Here is a 21,889-nt window from a genome sequence, read left to right as displayed (position 1 = left end):
TAGCGATGTGTGATGCAATTCGCCACAACCGTTGTTGCGTTGCTGCTGCTGCTGCAGTGGGAATTCCCGGCGCTTGTGCGTGTGCTTGTCAGATAGGATTAACTGCATTAGTTTGGATGGCTTTGGATGCATGGTGCAGAATTGAGTAGACGATGCGATGTGCAGCCAGAACCACTAGTTCAAAAGCGGCTTTTGCGGGAGGAGATCGACGTTGTATTAGTTACATCATGCTGGCAGAACACTAGCAATGTGTCGGTTGTAGGTAGGATCAAGTACGTCATTCAGTCAGATATCCGAATCTTCAAATTAACGAATAATCCGATTTCCATATCTTCAAGAGTTCAATCAAGTTATCGTACCCAATAAATCAACAAATTACAATCTTTGAATCTTTGAATCTTTGAATCTTTGAATCTTTGAATCTTTGAATCTTTGAATCTTTGAATCTTTGAATCTTTGAATCTTTGAATCTTTGAATCTTTGAATCTTTGAATCTTTGAATCTTTGAATCTTTGAATCTTTGAATCTTTGAATCTTTGAATCTTTGAATCTTTGAATCTTTGAATCTTTGAATCTTTGAATCTTTGAATCTTTGAATCTTTGCTACTCCAGCTAAAAAAGTAAAAATTTAAAATGCAACTAGTGAATGTCGGATTCTACTAGCTGCATTTTCCCTCAAAACGAACCACTTGCACCGGCACTTATCTGGCATCATTTTCTTGATGCATCCTATTTATTCGCCTTAATGGTGTGTCGTCGTTTTGCTGGAAAATGCTCCAAAACGAAAATTGCATCTTTACCAAAGCTCGAACTGTTGCTGCAGCCCGAGTGCATCCATCCACTACACACACTCACCCACATATGGTAAAGTGAGGAAAATTTATTGTGGGTTTTCCACGTCTGTTCCCTCATTGCACGCTCGAGTCTCAAGGTTTCTCGATTTGGTGCTACTGCAGCGGAAACAGGAAGTCGAAAATTCGCGCACGTCCTTGCAGCCAAGGTACACGAGCTTCCGGTGAAGCACGAAACCTGTTGCTTGCTTTGGATGAAGCTCGATAAGATGGTCTTGGCGAATGGAATTTTTGATTGATTTTGCAGATAGTGCACCCAAATGAGAGTAGACTCACAAAAAATACTTTCTTACACATTTCTTACACAGAATCTACTAAATCAACTGAAGAACTCGTCCCAAAAGTCTTAAACATTCTCAAAAATTATGCTTCTTGAAAAATCTCTCCTCATAACCAGAAGCAAGCAAACCCGTCAAACGAAGTAGGCTTATGTTCCTAAACCCATTTCGGCCACATTCCCCGACACACAAACATTGACCGGTTGCTTTGGTTCCCATCAAAAGTGGGTAATGCTCCGTAACAACCACCATTCCAGCGCTTGTCGTCCAAGACCAAGACCATCGTCAACAACAATGACAACTGCACCGAGAGTAAGTGTAAGTGTGTGTGTGTGTGTGTGCGGTTAGTCTCAACACGGTGGCGGCGGAAGTACGATGCTTTCCGGAAATCGTCGTCTCCACACTCACAGTTTCTCTCTCGCCGGGCCCGTTGAGCAAATAGAAACGATCCATGGTCGACTGGTTGCGAAAAGAGCAAATTTACCCAATAATGCTGGGGGTTTCCCTGAGTCGTCGTCGGAGTAGGCGTTTGTGATGTTGGGTGTGTGTGCAATGCCTTTGTTCTCTTACCGCCACCAGGGTGCTACCCTGTGGTTGTGTGAATGTGTGATAGTGTGTACTTTTCATTGGGCAAAGGGATTTTCACTCTTCTCGTTTGGTGATTTTGCATTTTGAACACTAGGAATATGAGAATATAGGCAGGAAATATGAATAGAAATATTCGAATTAAAATGTATGGATTTAACAGTCTTTTAAACAAAGTTATTCGAGTCTCTCAAACAAAAGTATGTATTCCTGGGCGTCCTACAGTCTTAAACAAATTTGTGTGTTCATTATCGAAACCTTGATTTTTTGATTGATTTGGTGTCTTCGGTAAATTTGTGATTTTTGTTTAGGTTAATAAAAAATGTCACACGCCTAAAATGTTTTTTTTTAAACTAATCTTTTTATAGCTCAAAAAAGAAATTCCAAAATCGTCTTTGACCTTTTTTTTATTATTCTTTGTCCTCTATCTTAACCTATACCCTAACTGGCTCAATCGGCCTTGCCATCACGGAGCCGTGCGTCTATTTATAGATCCGAGATCTATTGTTCTTCGTCTTGATGGGCTTTGACCTTGGTTTTGACTGATTTTCGTTTTTATTTAATATATTCATGGGACCAATTAAGATAACTGAGTCAAATAATAACATTTTGACAACATCGAAATCTCGAGTTATTAGTCTTCGATTTGTGATGCAGAATCGAAGATAAACGAAGATAAAGAAAACAATTATAGTTTGATTGTTAATATTTGTAATAAATTTTTGGTTTGTTCTAAATATTTCCTGTTAGACCATTTCTGAAAACTCATCGAAAAATCAAAATATATCAAAAAATAAAACAAAACAAAAATCAAAAAATAGAATTCCTGTAAGTGCAACTCTAACAGGCCTGATTTTCAATGTTTAATAAGGCCAATGCTAATTTTATTTGAAGTAGTCAACAGGTCTATTCCCGTACTGCAGAATTCTGCAATTCTGCACAAAAACGGCAGCAGAGCGTTCCCGTACTTTTCTGCAACAAAAGTAACTTTTCTCTCAGGCATAACTTCTGCAATGAGAGAGGCAGAAGTTGCAGCAAAACCGTTCCCGTACTTTTCTGCAAGCTCTCTCTTCTCTTTCTTGTTGAAAAGTTACTGCAATTTGGTGTGATGGATGTTGAGGTACACGCTTACGTAAAATTTGCAAGTTGGGTGAAATCAAGAATTTTATTATTATTTGTAATAATAATTGATTTTGGGGTTGTTTTTTCATGTCTGGTTTTATTGAGAACAATTTTTTCATGTTAACGATTTCAGGCTTAGTTCATTCGTGTAAATGGCTAGTACCCCAACAAAAAATATACTTTAAAAACAAATAGTTTTCACACATTTCTTTTGAGTTTAATAATTTCAAATAAATATTTGTTTAGGAATTATTTTTGATCATAAATTGATTTTGAATATACTCAATATGTGTGTTGAAATAATAGATAAATTTAATTGGCAAATCATAAATTGTACCTTTAACGCTACCAATTTGTATTCATATAAATGAACCAAAAAAAAAATGATGTGATTTTGTCGAAATTGAAATTCTGAAACTCTGAAATTCTTCAATTTTTAAATTCTTAAATTCCTAAATTCTTAAATTATTAAATTCTTAATTTCTTCGCCATCTTGAATCATAAAAAATACACATTTTTTGGAGTCATATTTTAGGTTAGAAACTCAAATTTAGACGATTTAGAGATAATTTTACTTATTTTTGAAGTTATAATTTCTTTAATTTTCTATCTCATTATTTTTAACTTTAGCTTTTGAATTTTTGATGTTCTGCACTCATAAATATTCAAACTTTTGTTTTTATTTCGATTTTTTTGACCTTTATCATAGTTATTTTGAATTTTTAAAATTAAGATTTTTTTGAAATTTTAAACATTTTGAAATATTTAGTTTTTAATTATTTGAAAAAAAAAAGTTTAAAAATTGAATTTACGAGCCATGGTTTCAACATTTGAATGAAAAAAGTGTTTTAAAATGGATTATACACCTGTCCAGTTGTTTTGCAATCATTAGTTTCCAAAAAACCTAAGTATTGACGAAAATTTTATTTTTCGCGAAGAAAAAAGTTTTTGCGGTTCTGTGCATTGGAACTCAATAAAAATTCAAAATATTTTAAATCCAGCCCAAACATGCTAAATATGATTATCAATGCAGAAAATGCTTTTGAGATTGTTTTTATTTGATTTAACTTCTGTTTTTATTGAAATTTTGAAGTTTTTTGAAAAATGAAGTGCAGTGCTTCTTGGGACGCACAGTCCTGTTTTCTCGCGATAATTTTCGTCTCTTTTGTGTCGCTGTTTGTGTGCATGGGGTGATTGGTCATAATAATTAAATAATGCCTTCATAAGTGCAGTGCTTCTTGGGACGCACAGTCCGGTTTTTTCGCGATAATTTTCGTCGTAAATGATCGTAAAAAGTTATTCTAACTTTCAGTTTTAGTATTAACTCATCAAACTATCGATTTTATGAAGAGTAAAGCGTCATTCATTTACTATTTTTGAAATTTGCTCGCGTTATCTAAATTGTAAAAACAGTAAAAATATACTGATAAGTCCAGCCCATAGCATTACTGCTCGGCTGGCACGCGTACGATAAAAATAAACCATTTTAAATAATCAATTATCTATCTTTCCGCAGCCGGCTGCCTAAGATTTAAAAAATTTCAACCGATAAACAAAATGCTCATGGTCACATCACTGCCACTCGTGAATCCTGACCTCATACCCATCTACTAACCCCCTCAAAACTCATGTGATACTTTGTCGGAGAAGCAGTCGATTGGGCGGTCTCTATCACTCAAGTATCGGACTAACATTCCCATCCACTTCCCCGTGACCCTACCACTGGTCGTGGCCGGCGCCGGTATTGATCAGCATGATAGGGGCCTTTGAGAAGTTGCGAAGCGAGGAAAGATAGCACCCACTCATCTTCCACGGCTCTGGAGGTCCTGGTCAATAACGGAGTAGCAACTGCGGGTGGGCACCTATGCTTATGCTTATGCTTAAATTTTGAAGTTTTTTGAAAAAATATTTTTTGCCCCCTGATTTTTCGGACAAATTTTGAAGGATAAACTTTGAAAAATATTTGAAACTATTTGCATTTTCAAAATTCTCAAATATCTGATTTATGTTTTTTAAAAGCTTCTCAATTTGAAAATATTAGTTTTTTTTTAATTTTTAATTATGGATTTCTTTATTTACAGATTTCTTAATTTATGTGTTTTAAAATTTTTGAGTTTGTGATTATTTTTTTTTAATTTGCCAATTTCGCTGCGTCACCGTTGTTCTTTCATGTAACATCCAGTCATAATTTATTTATGTTATCCTGAATAATCTTTCAAACATTCTGCTATTAAAACATGTATTTTTTGTCCCTTCTATATTAAACCTTTGTTTGTCTTTTTTTAATCATATTTATTAAACGTACCTGCCACTCTCATTTGTAAAATTGTTCATCTAATGTACAAGTTTTGAATTGTTTCTAATATATAATTTCTACCTAAGCATAATTATTTTCTAGTATCTTAATAAATAATACATCCATGATTTTTGAAATAAAATGTTTCAATTACTTTTTTGGCAACCATTTTTTTTCAATATTTTGAAATAATTAAAAAACTTTAATACCCAATTTGAGTAAATCCACTCAACTGTGTACAATATTGCAGAAAAAGTACTGGAACGCGCTACCCAGGCAAAAGTTTTGCCGCTTCTCTCCTTGCAGAACTTCTGCAAAGGGAGAGTTGAAGAGAGCGAGCTGAAAAGTACAGAAACGTGCTGCAAAAAAGTGACTTATGCTGGCTGCAGAATTCTGCAGATCCTGCAGAAATTCTGCAATTCTGCAAGTACGGAAATAGACCTAATATTACGGGGCACAAAAGATGCATTAAAATGATCATTGAGAAAAACTTGAATAATCGTTTATAAACTATTTAAACTAATTGTTAAAAGTTTATTGTTGTATTTTAAATCAAATGGGGCACTTTCAGATTTTTCGCAAATTTTGAGCGCTAGAAAAAGAAATTAAAACATCATTGATATTTTGCAAAAAAAGCATTTTTTGATACGTTTCGCTTTAAAATTTGTAAATTTGACATAAAGTTTATTTTGCAGTTGCAGATATACAAAGATTTGCACAAAAACTTGGAAATCGTTTTCCCTCTACTGAAGCAGAACAATACCAAACAACATTTTTTTTTAATTTCCTGCAAGAATGTGAAAATGTTGAAAATATATGAGCATTTCCCTCAGAAGATCTCAAACATTACTTAGTTGTCTTTTTGTTTTAAATTTGTAATAATCTCTGTCTAGATAGGTGTTTACTAACATTCCCTCCGTTCCCCAAAGGATAGCTTAGACCCAGCGAGGACCCCCTTATGCCCTGGGTAGTATTACACACTCATCAAAAGATGAAGACATGGTATCTCCCGTGTTGGATTATTGTTCCGGATGAGGGTCTAACACAACCACACCAAACAGTCGGATAAGCGTTGTGGAGTTATCCGTGGATAGGGCGTCCTGAAATGCTAATGCTAATGCTTATGCTAATCTTGTAATAATCACTGTTCTTTTTGAATAAAATGTTAGGGCACGCAGCATGATTTTTTTTAATGATTTTTCAGATTTTCGAAGACAATTGGACATTGTATAGAATTAACTACAAAACAAGACGTAAGGGATCATCCACAAACCACGTAGACTTTTTTTTGAAAAACATAGCCTCAACGATTTCGCAATTTTTTGCGTTTTTTTATTTTTCAGCGTTTGATTTGGATGAAACTTTGGAACGATTTGGTGTCTTCGGTAAAGTTGTAAGTTATGATATGGGTTTTTTGGAAAACAAAAAAATGGTGCCATGGAAAAATTTCTCATTTTTAATTCAACTTTTTATGACTGAACGTTGAATTTCCACAATATGTATTTTTTGTTTCCTACATTTTTTGATTATATGTCTAAAAATCTTTTGAGCCATAGTGCGTGATGGTATGATGCCAAGTCAGAATTAGAAGATATGATTTTTTGAAAAAAATTAAAAATATCAAAAATCTGTTCTAAAAAATATATTAAAAAAGAATATTAATCATTTGCTTAAGCAATATCGAGTTTTCAATTGTAATGTCCGAAACATTTTTTATATAAAAAAGTAGTAGTAATTGAGCTGATCTACAATGTATAAAATTTAATCTTTTGTGAATTTTTTGGGTCTTTTCAATAAAAATAGGTTTAGCCCTCACCCAATAACAAAATTTATTACGTGTTGTTTTAGATATTCTAGAAATAATCAAACCATAAAAACTATTTTTTTTAATTATAAATGCAAATTAAAAATATCAAGTGTTGGAATGACATTTTTGCGATTCCGGTTTGGTCATAGAGACAGAATGGGGGGACCCAGATCCAATGGCACCCCTGATTACGATATCACCAAAACAACAGCGCTGAAAAGATTAAAACAGCACTCATTTGAGTGCTAGAAAGATCTACTTTTTAGCACTTGTTACGAAAAGTTATCTTTTTCGACACTGTTTGGTTTTTGACTTGACCAGACACGAGTACGCCACACTAGAGCGGGGGAAACAAACGTCTCCCTGAGGAGATTATTCATCAAGTTGTAAAATGTTGTTTTTTCAGCCCTCGTCATCGTATTTATCATTTTATTTTCACAAGGAAAATTCAAAAACATATATTGAGCTCTTTGCATGTGTTTTCAACAAAATAATTCAAGTCCTTGTTCAAGTCAGATTTGATTCAGATTCTTTATTCACACTTATCTTCTGTTTGAGCATAATATTAAAATTGATATTCAGAGTTTCTCTCTGTTAAGTTTTAATTATAATTATTGTGATAATAGCATCATTTTTCATAACTTTTTGACGCAATTTAATACCTTTCCAATAACTCTTGCTAAACCGTAAAGGATATTTTGGTTTTCCTTGGTCTAATTCCACCCCGTACCAAAATTGCTGCTGGCGGCATTGTTTGCCGAGTGCCCTTATGTACCAACTCATCCCACCCCACCCATACCGAGATCCTTCTTTGAGGCGTTTTTGCGCTCATTGCCGCCGCCAGGCTAATTAATGAAAGAGTTCATATTGTGTTGCCTGCCAGCAGCCTTGTTGGTCTTCCCCGACCCCCCCTCTCCTGTCTCCTGCATTTGGCCAACGGAGCTTGTGCTATCTAATTTTCCGCTTATGCGATCAAATGGCCACGCAAAAGGCAGCACTTCCTGTTTTTGTCCCGTCTTTATCCCTTTATTTCTTGGCGTGGCCATCAGCAGGTTGCGTTCTCCCTTCCCCTCTCCCTCCGGCAGACCGAACGACAGGATTTTCCAACAGCTGACAATTTAATTATTTCGACCGGAGACTTACCTCTTCGGACTTTTGAACAGCAGCAGCAGCCTCCGACAATTGGAAGTTAACCCTGTACTGTTTCTTTTCGTCAACTTGTATTTCGTTGTTTAAAGTTTTCTTATTTGACTTTAAACATTTTACTTAAAAAAAAAAATTGTGGTGCATTAAGAAGAGGTCGATAAGTTTTTTTTTCAGCTATACTGGCATCACTTCCTAAAATTGACACGCAAATTTATTAAATGTAAAGTATTGTTTTTGTTAAATAAGCTAAATAAGGCTAAAAGAAAGTTTTTTTCCTCGATTTTGTTTATAAATTAAACCAAGTCAAATCGTCGAGGGTTAATTTTAAACAAAAAATTAAACTCCTTTCGCCAAAGAATTTTCCTAGAAGGAAGTCCATTCCGGCGGCACCGGCAGCAGCTTCAAAGGAAAAACGTCCAACAAATGAAAGAAATGAGTGCAAATTAATCCTCGCGCACAAAAACAAGTTGATGAAAAAGGTCACTGGAAGAAAGTGCCAAGCCGTCTTCCAGACAAGACAGAAAGAAATATTAAATTCATCAGAAAAGTTTCACTTTAATGCGATTTTCGTTTTAATGGAGATATAAATACGAAAAAATTAATTAGCCCCACCCACCCCCCACTCGAAATCGACCAATGAGCAGAGAATAACTGGGTCGAGCAACAACTTGGCCGCCCTCTCCTAATCGGTAGTAAAAACACAAAAAAAAGGAAGGAGGCAAATTTTGCGTGGGAGTGAGTGAGAGGGGGGACCCAAAGTGTAAAAACATGCCAGAAAATATTTGTGCGTTAATGAAGGTGGCTGGAAATTCCACGCTGGGGAAATTAAGACCTGCGTGTAGTACCACCCGAGAGTGAGGAATCTGGGCCCGAAATTGTTGTAGATTGTAGGTAGGGTTGGGCGCGTTCAACTTTAATGAATGAACGCGAGATGTACTGCTGCTCATTTTGGGGCTGAGGAAGGGGTTCACAAACATTGTGAATTGTAAAAGTTTTTGGCAGGTCGTTTTTGCCCGTAAGTGATGTGAGGGAAAATTTTGCGTATAAAACATAACAACATGCTTCAAACAAAAGAAAACTTTTTTTTGCAACGATGCTTACAGCCAATTTCACCAAAGCTAAACATGAAAACAAAACATGATATGAACAAAGTTAAAAATAATAAATAATCAAAATCAACGCAGAAAATTAAAATAATTATAAAATTACATGAAAGCTAATAAACTTGTGGAGTTGGTGTTTTTAATTATTAGATTAGCCATGGACAGTTTTTCTATGCATTGTTGGCTGCTTGGCACCTGTCACGGTTAATAAGGTTCAATAAGGATCAATACGTCTCATGTTGACGCAATGTTGACTGTTTTTCTCCGATCTGAAACGTACAGCATTTATAACAAAACAAAAAATAAGCGGGAGACTACTCACAATTTGACAATCTGAGTTTAAAGTATAAATTTTAATTACTTTTGACTAAAGTTTGATCTTTCCACAGCCGGCTGTCTAAAATACACACTAAAAAAAATTGAATTTTACATTTGACGTAATCTTTTATCAAACCGATTATCAAATCATGTAAACGTCTTTTCGATGTAAGATTAGGTTTATTTTAATGTAAATCGATCAAATTCCCATTGGTATTCCTTTACATCGAGCGAACCCTAAAATTACATCAAAAATAACCTAACTTCACGCCTAATTAGATGCACATATCTGGAGCATCAAATTCGATGTAATGTTACATCTAATAAAACCCAATATCACGCACCTTAGCCACTACAAAACGTCAAACGTCAAAACGCCAGCAAGGGTTCACGTCGCAGCGGGAATCAATTTTTTCGTTCTGATTTTTTGCAATTGTGTCCTTTACTGATCGGAATCAACTACAGTTTTAGATAAAAACAAGCAAATCGCTGTTGGAGGTGAGTTTAATCGATCATGTGGTGATATGGAACAGAATGCTAATATGTTTTGTCGATTTCCCTTCGTTTTTAGATCGCGGACATCATGGAACGTGAGGGAAAATTACGGTTCAAGCCGCTGTTCCGATGTAGCTGGCTGGACACTTTTTGAAAACGTTTCCACATACAAAGATATTCCCGAAGTGAACCGAAACTGTAACCTGCTTGAGAGTTGGCCAACACGCTACAAATGGCTAGTGGAACAAAAACAAAAGCAGTAATTGAAATGGAGCAATTCTGGTGATTAATCGTAGTTGAAAACACAAGGATATACAAGTTTGAGCCAAGAGTAAACATTTTTGTAATTTGCTAACATGTGATGAGTGATGTGTGCAATAAAAACGTATTGATTGAAGAAAATTTAAACACGTGTTTTCTCGTCTAATAAGAATGATACGATTCCAATAAGAATTATTTCCGACCAATATTGCGATTAGTGTAATTTTACACGATCTTCGAAGCTCTTTGGAACGTGTAATATTACGTTTAATTTGACACAGTTTTGCGTCTTATTTGATGCTCCAGTTATGTGCATCTAATTTGACCGAAAATTACACGTTTTTTTCGTAGTGTGTAGAACGTTTGAAATTGAATAAATTTTTGCAAAACTAATCGGGAAATGTCTCAACTGCAGCCTTGACAATAAATAGCAATCAAAAAAAAAAAAAAGGTTTCACAAAAAAATAATCGGGAATTGTCTCAACAGCAGCATCTGATTGCTTGCCTTGAGAATAATAGTTAATCTGATAAACTCACTTATGCCAATGGTCGTATCGCTTGCTTAGGGCGACTCCCAGACCTTAACCTTTCACAAATACCAACTCCACGCGACGCTTACGCAGCCTTGTTGTTAAAATTCGATCAAATTTGGTCAAACGGTCAGTATGAACGAGTTCCACAATAGGGTTGGGAAAAAGAGCCTGCAGTTTCGCTACCTTTTTCTAAGTAAGTTAAGCATCAACACTTCCCGTGCTCCTAATTTCTGTGCTTATTCCTGTCTCGGTGTATGGTGGAGATGGGAGCGGCCGGCCATGGATGGCTTTCATGGTGCTGCCTGTCTTGTTCTGGTAGAATTGGTTGTTATTCCCTTTAATCAATTTCTATGCAACCTGAGCTGGACAATCATCACACATACATGACGAAATCCAGTCTGCAACCCGCTAAGATCACCATCTCCATGCGAATGCGAATGCGAGTGCGAATGCATTGTTGGCTGCTTGATACCAATTCAATGACACCATGTCCTATTTCTGGATGATGTTTTACACCACATTTGAAGTAAAATTTTGGGGGGAAATTTTGATTATTTGCTCATCTTCGATTTTTTTTAGTAATTTTTATTTTCTCAGAAAAAGTGGAATCAAGATTAAAATCCAATCAAAATTCAGTGAATAAGGGGTCGTGCATAAACCACGTGGCCATTTTTGGAGAATGTTTGACCCCCCCCCCCCTCCCCCCTCATGGTTTTTCGTGGTTTCACGCCAACCCCAACATTCAATATTACGACCTTTTGAAATGTTAGTCTTATTTTTTTTTGAAAATATTGATTTCGAAAAGATCGGAAAATTTCACGAAAGTTTTATTTATAAACATTGAAAATCGCACCATTAGTTGCTGAGACATCGACATAAGACAATTATGGGTTGTTTGGGTAGTAAACATCCATTTTTCTGTTTTAAAATCTTTGCATGGCAAAAAAAAATAAAAATATTTTTTTTTTCAAAATTAGGCAAACATGGGCACTAAATTTTTTAAATTAATAACTGCAACTAATTTAAAAAAAAGTTACCTAAAAATAGCTATAACTTGAAAACGGTGCACTTTATGAAAATTTCACTAATGTACTTTTAGATTGCAAATTCGATTTTACATCGAAAAATAAAATTGAAATTAAGTTGCGGTCAATACTTCGATTTTTTTTTTAATCAGTATTGATTCAAAAATTCATAACTCAAACAACGATTTTTTGCCCGTTCTGAAAATTTCTGAAAAGCTGGCAAAATTAAAAAAAAAATAAAATAGTGTTTTTTTGCAAATCATGTTTTAGTGACAAAAAGTGAAATTAAAAATCAGCAAAGTAAATTACCATTTATCATTTTTTTCAGTGTAGTCCTTATCCATACCTACAACTTTGCCGAAGACACCAAATCGACCAAAAATTTCTTCAAAAGATACAGATTTTTTTAATTTTCATTGCTGCCAAATTTGTATGGAAAACTATATGGACAAACTAATGATGCAAAATGGCTTGGGCACCAAAAAAGGTTTCAGACGGATTAAAAAAATCAAAAAAATAAAATTTAAGAATAAAGACCGATTTTGTATAGAATTGCTCGAAAATCGATTTCGTGTCTTTGGAAAAATTGTAATTTGCTATCGACTACGTGTTTTGATAAATTTAAAAAAGATTAAGCTAAAATTTGGAATTTATTTTACATTTTTTTCAGTTGTTTAAATAGGCAATTATCTACGATTTAAGATTTTTGATCCAACTTTTGGTTGGAGATATTACCTCAAAATAAATACAAAAAAAAAATTAAATAAGTTAATTTTTCAATCTTTTCAATATCTTTGAAATTATTAACACTGGGACGCCCAACGCATGTCCCACGGATGCAAAAGCCTCCCGGTTGGTTGAGTTATGCCCGAGAACCAGCGAGTTGAAAGTACCGTTCCATCTTTTTTAATGAATTTTATTTATGTTGATCTTGACGGCATTGTATTGAAATTTATTTCACAAATTGATATCGGCATTTGAAAATTAAGTGACTCTTTAAAACTTAAATTATTTTAATGTGTCTATATATTTGAGTGGTTTTATCTCAAATATGAAGTTGAGGGTATAGTATATTTTCTCAGCTTAAAGAAAAACTAATATTTTCAGGAAAGGGCACCTTTGGCCCCTATTTTTTTAATCTTCAAATTAATTGAGAAGCAAAAACAACGTTTGCTTGAAGCTCGTTTTTTTTTCTCTAAAAATCTAAAATGTTTGCCCATGTTTCTCTTTGGCTCAAGAGATGGTCCCTATTAACATAAAAAAAAATACCTACAACTTTGACGATGGATAGTAAACGTGTATTTTATGAAATGTTATGTAATATAACAATCCGAATTGTGTAACCCATGAAATAAGGAATATATTTTAGACCAAAATATTCATCAAATTTTTTGGTGAATCTTAAAGTATGTATCGTTCGTTTTTTCGTTACTGGTTATTTTTTAATGTTAGACGTTTCACTTGCAAATGAGGTAGTGAAACTGAAATTTTGCGCGATAATCCTAAAATTGGGGTTTTTAGTTTCTTTAAACTTAAAAAAAACATTGCGTGAGAGAGGAGATACAAGATATCTTGAGTTTTTTTCAGTGTCAAAAGGAAATCTTTCGATTAAGATTCTTCGATCACTTATAGGACCAGCTACGGTAATTAGCTAAGATCTGAGATTTTGATTTTTTTTTTTTTTTCGCAGAGAATCATTTTTAGACACTTCATTTATAATACATATTTAGTTTTTTGCCTTGTTACGAAAATCTTATAAAATTGTCAGCAATATTTATTTTTTAAGTTGTTCCAAAATAGAACTATCGAAGACTTCATCTGCTTTCAATGCAAATTTGCAAGCACATTTTTAGCTACTTGATACCATCAACAAAAAAATGAAATTGTGTTTGCATTTTGGTACGCATTTTTTAGGGTATATTAACTTTGGATACTGTCACTTTATTTTTTAACAGCTTTTAAACTTTTGCAAAACGTAGTTACATGAGTATTAAAAAGTGTACATTCAATTACAGGCTCAAAGTATTGATATATATATAATTCAATATTGAATTGGAAAATATTATGACATTGAAATATAAGTAATAATTTTAAACACAATAATTGTATGGTTTTGAAGTGTAACAAAAAATGTATGCACATAAGTAAATTCAAAGCGCGTATTTTTTGTTTTTTTTTTTAAGAAAAGATTTTTTTAAAGGCCACGTGGTCAGCCGTCGACCCCCCCCCCTCCCCCCCATGGCTTTTCATGGTTTTTTTTCGGTCGGATTTCGGACCCCCTCCCCCCCTGAGGAGACCACGTGGTTTATGCACGACCCCTAAGCTCACCCGAAAATTTAAGATCGTGCAGCGTTTCTTTGTACAGCGTCCATCACAGCTAAGTAAACATGAGAGATGATATCTTTACGCGTTATAAATTTTACGGTTGATGCTCAAAAACAAACAGGACTTCCTAGGGGTTTCGGGTAACGAGTCTTTACACAGGACCTTTACTAATACCCTCGAACACACACACCGGAAAAGCTGTCACCGTCACAGTTTCCCCACATCCGCCCCGAGGGTTCTGCCACGGTGAAATGGAATTGAGCGGGACGGCGCGCCGTGGAGTGAGAAACAAATTGATATAATGAATACAAGCATAATTTATAGGTATACCGAATTCCGACAGAGGCGACGACCCGCTGCGAATGTGTCGAGATTGTCCCCAAGAGGGTGGTGGACTCCCCAAACCCAAACCCGGACCAAGCTCGTCGTTGTCGTCGAATGAATGTCGCTTTGGCCGCCCGAAACGCTCGCTAATATTTTACAGGTTCCATTATGGGGACAGACAGCTCTCTCTCTCAGCATGTGAGCGAGACGAGGGGGTGGAGCACGAAAGATGAATGGACTACATGGGAGTCTGTGGAACCAGATGACTTTAATTTACGGCAACATGTCTGGAAGGTGTATAATTAAAAGAAATTTGGCGTAACTTTTCAACTTGTATGGAGTTCAGGATCTGGGGGAGTGGAAATTTATGTCATTTCCAAGCAGTTTGACAAATGAGCAGTGTTTCAAATGCCAATATTACAAATTTTAATTGAAAACTTATGTTTTTTCATTAAACAATTCAGGGCAAAATATACATACAATTTTTCCAGAAAATATTTTAGAATATTTTTTTAGAATTCCAGAAAATATTTTAGAATTAATCGAAGTTATCAATTATGTTACAAAACACCTCAGCATTTCCGTTTTGAAAATACATAATTTTTTCCCTGTTTTTCTATGGTGCAAATGGCTTATTATCGTCTGAAAAGTTCAACAAATGACAACAAATGAGTCTCGGGCTTGGATCCAAAAACTCGGCAAAATCAAAAATCAGCAAAAAAAACGTAAGGGTACACAACAACCAAGGACAAGTTATTGTCTTCTTATTCCATAATTGTTGGACTTACCGACCCAATCGTGCAATAGCCATGATGCAGTACCTTAGAAGATGAATTTAAAGTTAGATTGATAGTTTCTCTAGTTTCGAAATACTACAATTTTGTTCTTTTTTCCCACAGTGAAATGTATGAATAATCAAAACACCAATAGAAAGCATGAATCTTTCAAAATGTCGAGATCGTAAAAAAATCCTTTTCTTCCATTACACTAACCTACGGTCAGGTGCGCCAATTCCGATTCCCCAAAATCAACATCCCTCGCCAGCCCGGTCAGTTGGCCGTACCCACGTAATGAATCGCCTACCGCTAATTCAGATTTGGTGTTTCCTATCGATTAATTTGCCCTGGATGTGAAATTGGTTGCAGAAGCCACCGTGCTCCGCTCGTCTGTGTGTATTGTACCGTTGTAGGTTGTGGTGGGGTCCTGGACGGGCTGTGAAACGGGCATGTAACATATTTTCCATGCTTTAATGGACACTGGAGTTTCTGCTGGATGCCAGGAGGACGGGGTTGTGGAGGCCCTTCTCCCCTTCTTCTCGATTCTATACCCATTTCTACTTATACGCTTATAATCCACTCTATTACGTAATAATGTTTACCGAAGTACCTCCCTGGAGAAGGGGAAGGGGGAAGAGCGCGGGATCCTGGTCCAGCCGGCTGCTGCGGTTAGATTTATGTGCTGTTGTCGGCAACCACTAAGTCTATTCGGATTCTACACACACACACACACAGTCGATGTTTTGGCCCTGGGTTGGTCCCGGATCACAATCGATTCTCGGATGCTCTCCCAAGGCTTATCACAGTGCAATGAGAGAGAAAGCGAGAGAGAGAGAGAGCATAGTCTGGGACCGGAAGGATACGGCAGGACTTTGGCCGGCTCGGGATGTCCGGGTATCGAACCGGGGAAACAACACGCATTGTGGAGGTTCTTATCGACAGCAATGGAGCAATGGGTTCGTCGAAGGAAAGGGTGTTAGTGTGGCAGCGTGTGTGTGTGCAGTATCCATTATTTGAACCATGATTGGGTTTGTGGGTTCAAAGGGGTTTTGTTTATGTTTAAATGGGTAAACTGTGATTAAATTTCTCCCTTTGATGACAGTTTTATGAGCAGCTGCAGAACGTTTCTTTTAATTTTGATTGTTTTGTAATCAACCTAAATAGATACCGTAAACTTCTAGTTAGAAGATATTAGTCTTGAATGATGATTTTTCACTGTCATAATCAAACAAACGATGCACTAATTCAGCTGGTCTGTTTCTGTTTTAACCGAAATCAATCAAAAATATCAAAATATTGTGAAAGAACCTGGCTAAAACAGCTGTCCCAATTCGTCTGTGTGTCCCGATTCACCCCAGATGACAGCGTGTATTTTTTTAAGAATTAAAATCACGTGATGATAAAATCATCCGATCTGATCTCATCTGGTCAAATAGCGTTGTTTTCAGACAGCGTTTAGAGTAAATTTATGCTTTACTGGTACAAATGTTATTTGTCCCTCCGCTCTGGTGAGATAGTTGATTCCACAGGTTTCTTCAATGTAATTTTCTATTTTTATGACATTTTTATTATGTTCGCTGGTTTTATGAAAACTTGGGGAAGCACCTGCAATTAAATATATATCGGCCTTATTTATTTCATACTTAAGGGGTTACATACATGTAAATCGTCAAAAATGTCAAATGTTGGTATGCGCACAAATTAAATCTTTTTTGGAATCTGTTTTCAGGGCATTGAAATATACATTTTCATCTATTACCAAAACAAAATTAAAGACATTTGGTTGTATCATTGCCAAGATATAGCTATTTTAAGTTAGCAGTTATTAAAAACGGGTGCCACGATATCTCAACACTGCTTTGACCAAACCGCCTCAAAATTTTGATGAAGACTCGTTAAACCTGTCCCGTGTGCATGATGAAGGCCGATTTCCAAAAAGTGTATTTAAAGAAAAAAGATAAAAATATTTTTTTGCTTTTCATATAAAAAATCGTCAATTTTTGATTTTTGTATTTTCATAATCGGGCATCGTCATGCACACGGGATATGTCTTGACAGTCTTCACTCCAAATTTCAACCAATTTGGTCCATCCCATCTCGAGATATGGTGGCACCCGTAAATCAACTCGGTGTTAAGAGAAAAAAGTTCTCAAAGTTTGACAGTCCGCTTTGCGCATGGCAAAATTTTGAGCTTAAATCGTCTCTTTCTCAGTTTAATCATGAAATATCTTCATGAAACTTGCAGGAATGATTAAAAATCATCTTATTAGTAGATTTAATGAATTTCCTGTAATTTGAAATATTGGGATTTTCTACATGTATGTAACCCCTTAAATGCCTAAAAATATATTACATATTTTCTCAAAAATTCTCGATTATTCGAAAGCCGCGGCACAATTTCAATTTGGATTATCGAATCTTCGGATAATCGAATTGATTTAGCATTTTTAATTCCAAGATGATCAAATTGAGTTCTGCAAAGTTCTAGGATCATCTAGACATCCTAACAAATCACTGGAAAAAAGAATCGTCTTGATTGGTTGAGTTACCAGTGAGTCTTGATTGGTTGAGAACCAGTGAGTTGAAATTACCGTTCCAACTTTTTTGGAGCCTTGGGAGTTGGAATGTTAATTTAACATAAAAGATCGTTGAATGTAACATTACTATGATATTTCTCTTGAACTGCCATAATAGAAAGCCGAGAGAATAACTCTTCCAAATAAAATGGCAGGATAAATTTTATTTACCGAATCGAAAGCCGCGGATCCGGTATGTCTAAAGTCTTGGGTTCGATTCTCGATATCAGCACTCTGTTTTATGGTATAACTTTTTTGAAAATGAATCTATGAGATAACGATCTCGCCAATCTCTTTTTAAGATATTTCCAGCGCTGTTTGTGATTATATTATGTTGAGAATAATGAATGCGTTTACTGCCCACCATTGAAAAAACGGCTAATATCCACTTTTGGCAAAAACGAGATATTAGCACCAGCTGGTAGAGGACGTTCCAACGCATCTTCTGGACCTTGAATTTTACTGAAATAGTGTTTAGACTTGGCTGCCGATAGGAAAAACCAAACGGCTAATATGCCACTCTTATGGGAAATTGCCTTGACGGAGATTTTGTGACAAACACTAAAACGCGTTTTTCTCGGAATACTTGATTTGGCATAATAGCCGAATTTTCAATTATGGGCAGTTTAACTAAACTAATAGTTATGCTCAAATTGCCCTAAAACTATCCACACTCCATATTCCTTCGACACTTTAATTTCAAAAGCGTCCACTCGACACCAAGATCTCCCATGGCAACAGAGGGATGGGGACAGCCCATCGTGACACCCATCAACGCGGCGTCGCCTCGACCACAATAAATCAATACACTTAAATTATGGCGGACACATGTCGGCACTTGCAGCACGGCGGCGTACACATTTAATGGAGTGTTTATTGTCATTCCGGTTGGTATTTTTATTGGTCACGTCGTTACACTACCGAGGTGTGAGTGTGAGATGATGTGCCTCTTGGGGCTCAAATAGTATTATTAAAAACAAATTTAAGAAACTTGGTTTACAAATACTCATATGTTATTTAAACTAAAAAAATAACATTGTGATACGAACTGAAAAAAAAGAAATTCACTCAGAACATCCCTGCTCAGCTGCTCCACAGATGGCACACTCCGCCGTGATGAGCAATCTGCCAAATACACCCCGGAAAGAGATAAATTATGGTAATAATTCGCCTGTTTGGATCGCATTTACGCAATCAAGCGTTTCATTTGGGGAGAGGTCATAATTTGGTGGCCTGAGATAGAAGATGATACATCCCCTGGACGGAAACCGCATATGTTATGTTTGATTCGTTGGATCACCCCTCGTCGTCGGAGGATCATAACGAGATTATTCGTTATATCGCACGAGACAATTAGATGGGGCTCGGTCGGTCGAATTACTAAACGATTCTAATTATATTTCATTCTCTCTTCTTTCCCAGGAACATCGTGTACAATCTTAGCATATACGATCTGAGTGAGCAGACGCGGTTAGTGTGGTACTCTTCGGAGGATGACATCAAGATGTGCGTGATGAAAGGCAAAGACGAGGTAAGTGCAATCAAACTCGTATTCAAGATATTCCGGGTCGTTACATCGAGGCGTCCTCCCTCAAGGCTGAGCTTGTTCATTATAATTTCTAATACTTTCACTCACGTGGTGTGACGATTATGTTGAAAGCGACCACGAAATTGTGGAAAATAGATCGGTTCAAATGTTTTGGTCATGTAAAGTAAACATGATCTTCTTGGTAGGCACTCCGGCAATTAAATGACTTAAACGAACGCTTCTGCCTTCAAATGTTGAACCCATCTAAAATTCTTAACACGCCAAACTAACGACGGCCCCCCATCACGTTCTAATCATCCACACAAACACTGACCTTTGTCGCGTTCTCAAACACCCATCATGGAATGAGAGCGAGCGCGCGTAATCTTTGTGCCGTTAGGCCAAATGGATATCTCCATTATGCAAATACGGCGACTGATTAATATGTAGGATTATTGTAACGACGATGCCTACCCTGGGCGGCCCGAGCCGTCATCAGTGGCACCCGGTCGATTGTTCCGCAAGTGTCAGTCTGTGCCGCCACCACACACCTTAAAACATTGCCTCCGGGAACGGCTTAGCCTTCTTCAAGTTTCACACACACTCAGCACAGCCAGCACCGGTAGTAGAGAAGCGAGAGCATTATGGAAATGTTGTTTCATCACGTAAAGTGCTCATTATGATTAGTACAAACCTGCAGGAGCTTTTACCGGTCTTTGCCACCCGACAACGGCGTTCCGTGAGTAGCTGGTTTAGTGGGGTGTGTGTGTGTGTGTGGGTTGGGTTGGTTTGGGTAGAGGTGGCAATTGCAAAGTACTTATTTGTTGCAATCATGAATAACGTATGAGGGCCATTCTGCTCCAGGATGGGTCTTCGTATGGAACGAGCGCACGATCATTTGGAGCTATTTAAGATTTTGTTTTTAAATTAGAAAGGAAAATCTGGGAGAACTTTGGCATATTCTGTAGAAAAAAAAATACAGACTTGTATATAGCCGACTCACTCTTTGTCGATACTGAAGCTCACAGTGAAAGTTTTTCGCTAAATTCAAATCCACAACTAGATTTTTTTTAAAGTCACAACTTTGAGGAACTTTCTTCAAATATGTTGTTAGCGAGAGCAATTCTTTGACACTGTGGACAACGATTATTTTTGGTTTTCTTTTGGACGACTAAAGATAACATTTTGCATCGTAAGCTCGTCCATACAAGTCTCCATACAATATATGTAGCTGCATATTAAATAATTCAAAAATCTGTATCTTGAGTACGAATTTTCTCGAATTCGGCAAAGTTGTAGATAAATAGAGGATTCGTTAATTCGAAACTGGAACTGCATTCGAATTGGCGAATCAAAATTCCCTAATCGGAACCAAATTGGAACGACTTACAGCTGTCAAAAACATGAAACATGAAATTGCCAAAAACCACCAAAAAACCTATTTTTTCAACATTTTTATTTTTAAAACCGCTGTATCTTCACAAGGATTGGACATAGGACAATGGTCAATATGGAGACTTTTATGTAAAATTGTCTGGGGAATCGATTCCCGCTATCGGTTTTTAAAAAATTTGAAAATTTTTGAAGTAAATGATTTTTGTATTTTTTTAGAAGAGACATACCATCCTGCATTTTTCGTGAGTCTTTTTGTCACATTTTAGGCTATTTTCACAAAAATTTTGAGCGAAAAAAAATCGTGACATCACCTTAAAATTTAACTTTTAAACTTAAAAATTGAAAAATCTCATAGAATTGGCGTGTATTTTTCTTTCAGTTTTTTTTTTCAAAAAGCCCGTCTAATTTCCTACAAGTTTGTCTTTGACCACTTTTTGATACGATGTAACGGCTTAGAGATACAGCAATATTTAATTTACAAAATACAAAAATATTTAAAACCCTTACGCCCTTCTCAAATGTCATTATCGAGTGCAACTGGCTCCATATACACAAAAATGGCTTATATAGGCCTAGGATAACATGTCTAAAAAGTTTCATTGAAATCGGAGAGGGTCAGGTACAAAAGTACCAGTAAAAATTCCTGATTTGAGCTGGAATTGAAAATTGTTTATGCCTACTAAATTCTAAAGTTGAAAAACAATTGTTAAAATTTTGGTTGATTTTTAAAGAGTTTTAAACATTAATAAACCTTTGTGACTGTTTAAAACCATCACTTTTAAAGACAGTCTTACGGTTTAAAGTCCGAATTCACAATACACTTTTTTCACATCTGTGCAGTATTTGATTATAAAATTAAATATTCCCCCGGTGGCACGTATGGAACTCAATGGTTTAATTGGATTTGCAATCAAAATTCTTGATCAAACGGAACAAAAACTACCCCTAATCACCCCCGACTTGAGCAGGCATGGGCAGTGACCAGCCATTACGTGAAAGTCTTTTGCCTTCGATCCTATTGAGCTCTCATGTGTGTATGGGAGAAATTGATTATGATACAATCAATTCGATGTTACCAAACGAAACGAACGGAACGGAAGTGCTTCCGACTTCCGACGACGATGATCTAATGTCCAACCGACGAT

At 36.1% G+C, this 21,889-nt stretch overlaps 1 protein-coding gene across 8 annotated transcripts in view; it reads left to right on the top strand.

Annotated features, from left to right (window-relative positions):
• LOC120426541 (semaphorin-1A) overlaps window positions 1-21,889 on the top strand; it is a 308,507-nt gene that overhangs the window by 216,295 nt on the left and 70,323 nt on the right. For all 8 annotated transcript variants that reach the window (XM_052707283.1, XM_052707282.1, XM_052707281.1 and 5 more), the window contains exon 4: window positions 19,244-19,352. In XM_052707283.1, the coding sequence (XP_052563243.1) occupies window positions 19,244-19,352 (109 nt within the window). The remainder of the gene's footprint in view (window positions 1-19,243; window positions 19,353-21,889) is intronic.

The sequence above is a fragment of the Culex pipiens genome, chromosome 2 (genome assembly GCF_016801865.2).
Source record: "Culex pipiens pallens isolate TS chromosome 2, TS_CPP_V2, whole genome shotgun sequence".
Taxonomy (NCBI): Eukaryota; Metazoa; Arthropoda; class Insecta; order Diptera; family Culicidae; genus Culex; species Culex pipiens.
The sequence above is the reverse complement of the archived record's forward strand: the minus strand, read 5'-3'. Positions and strand labels throughout refer to the sequence as shown.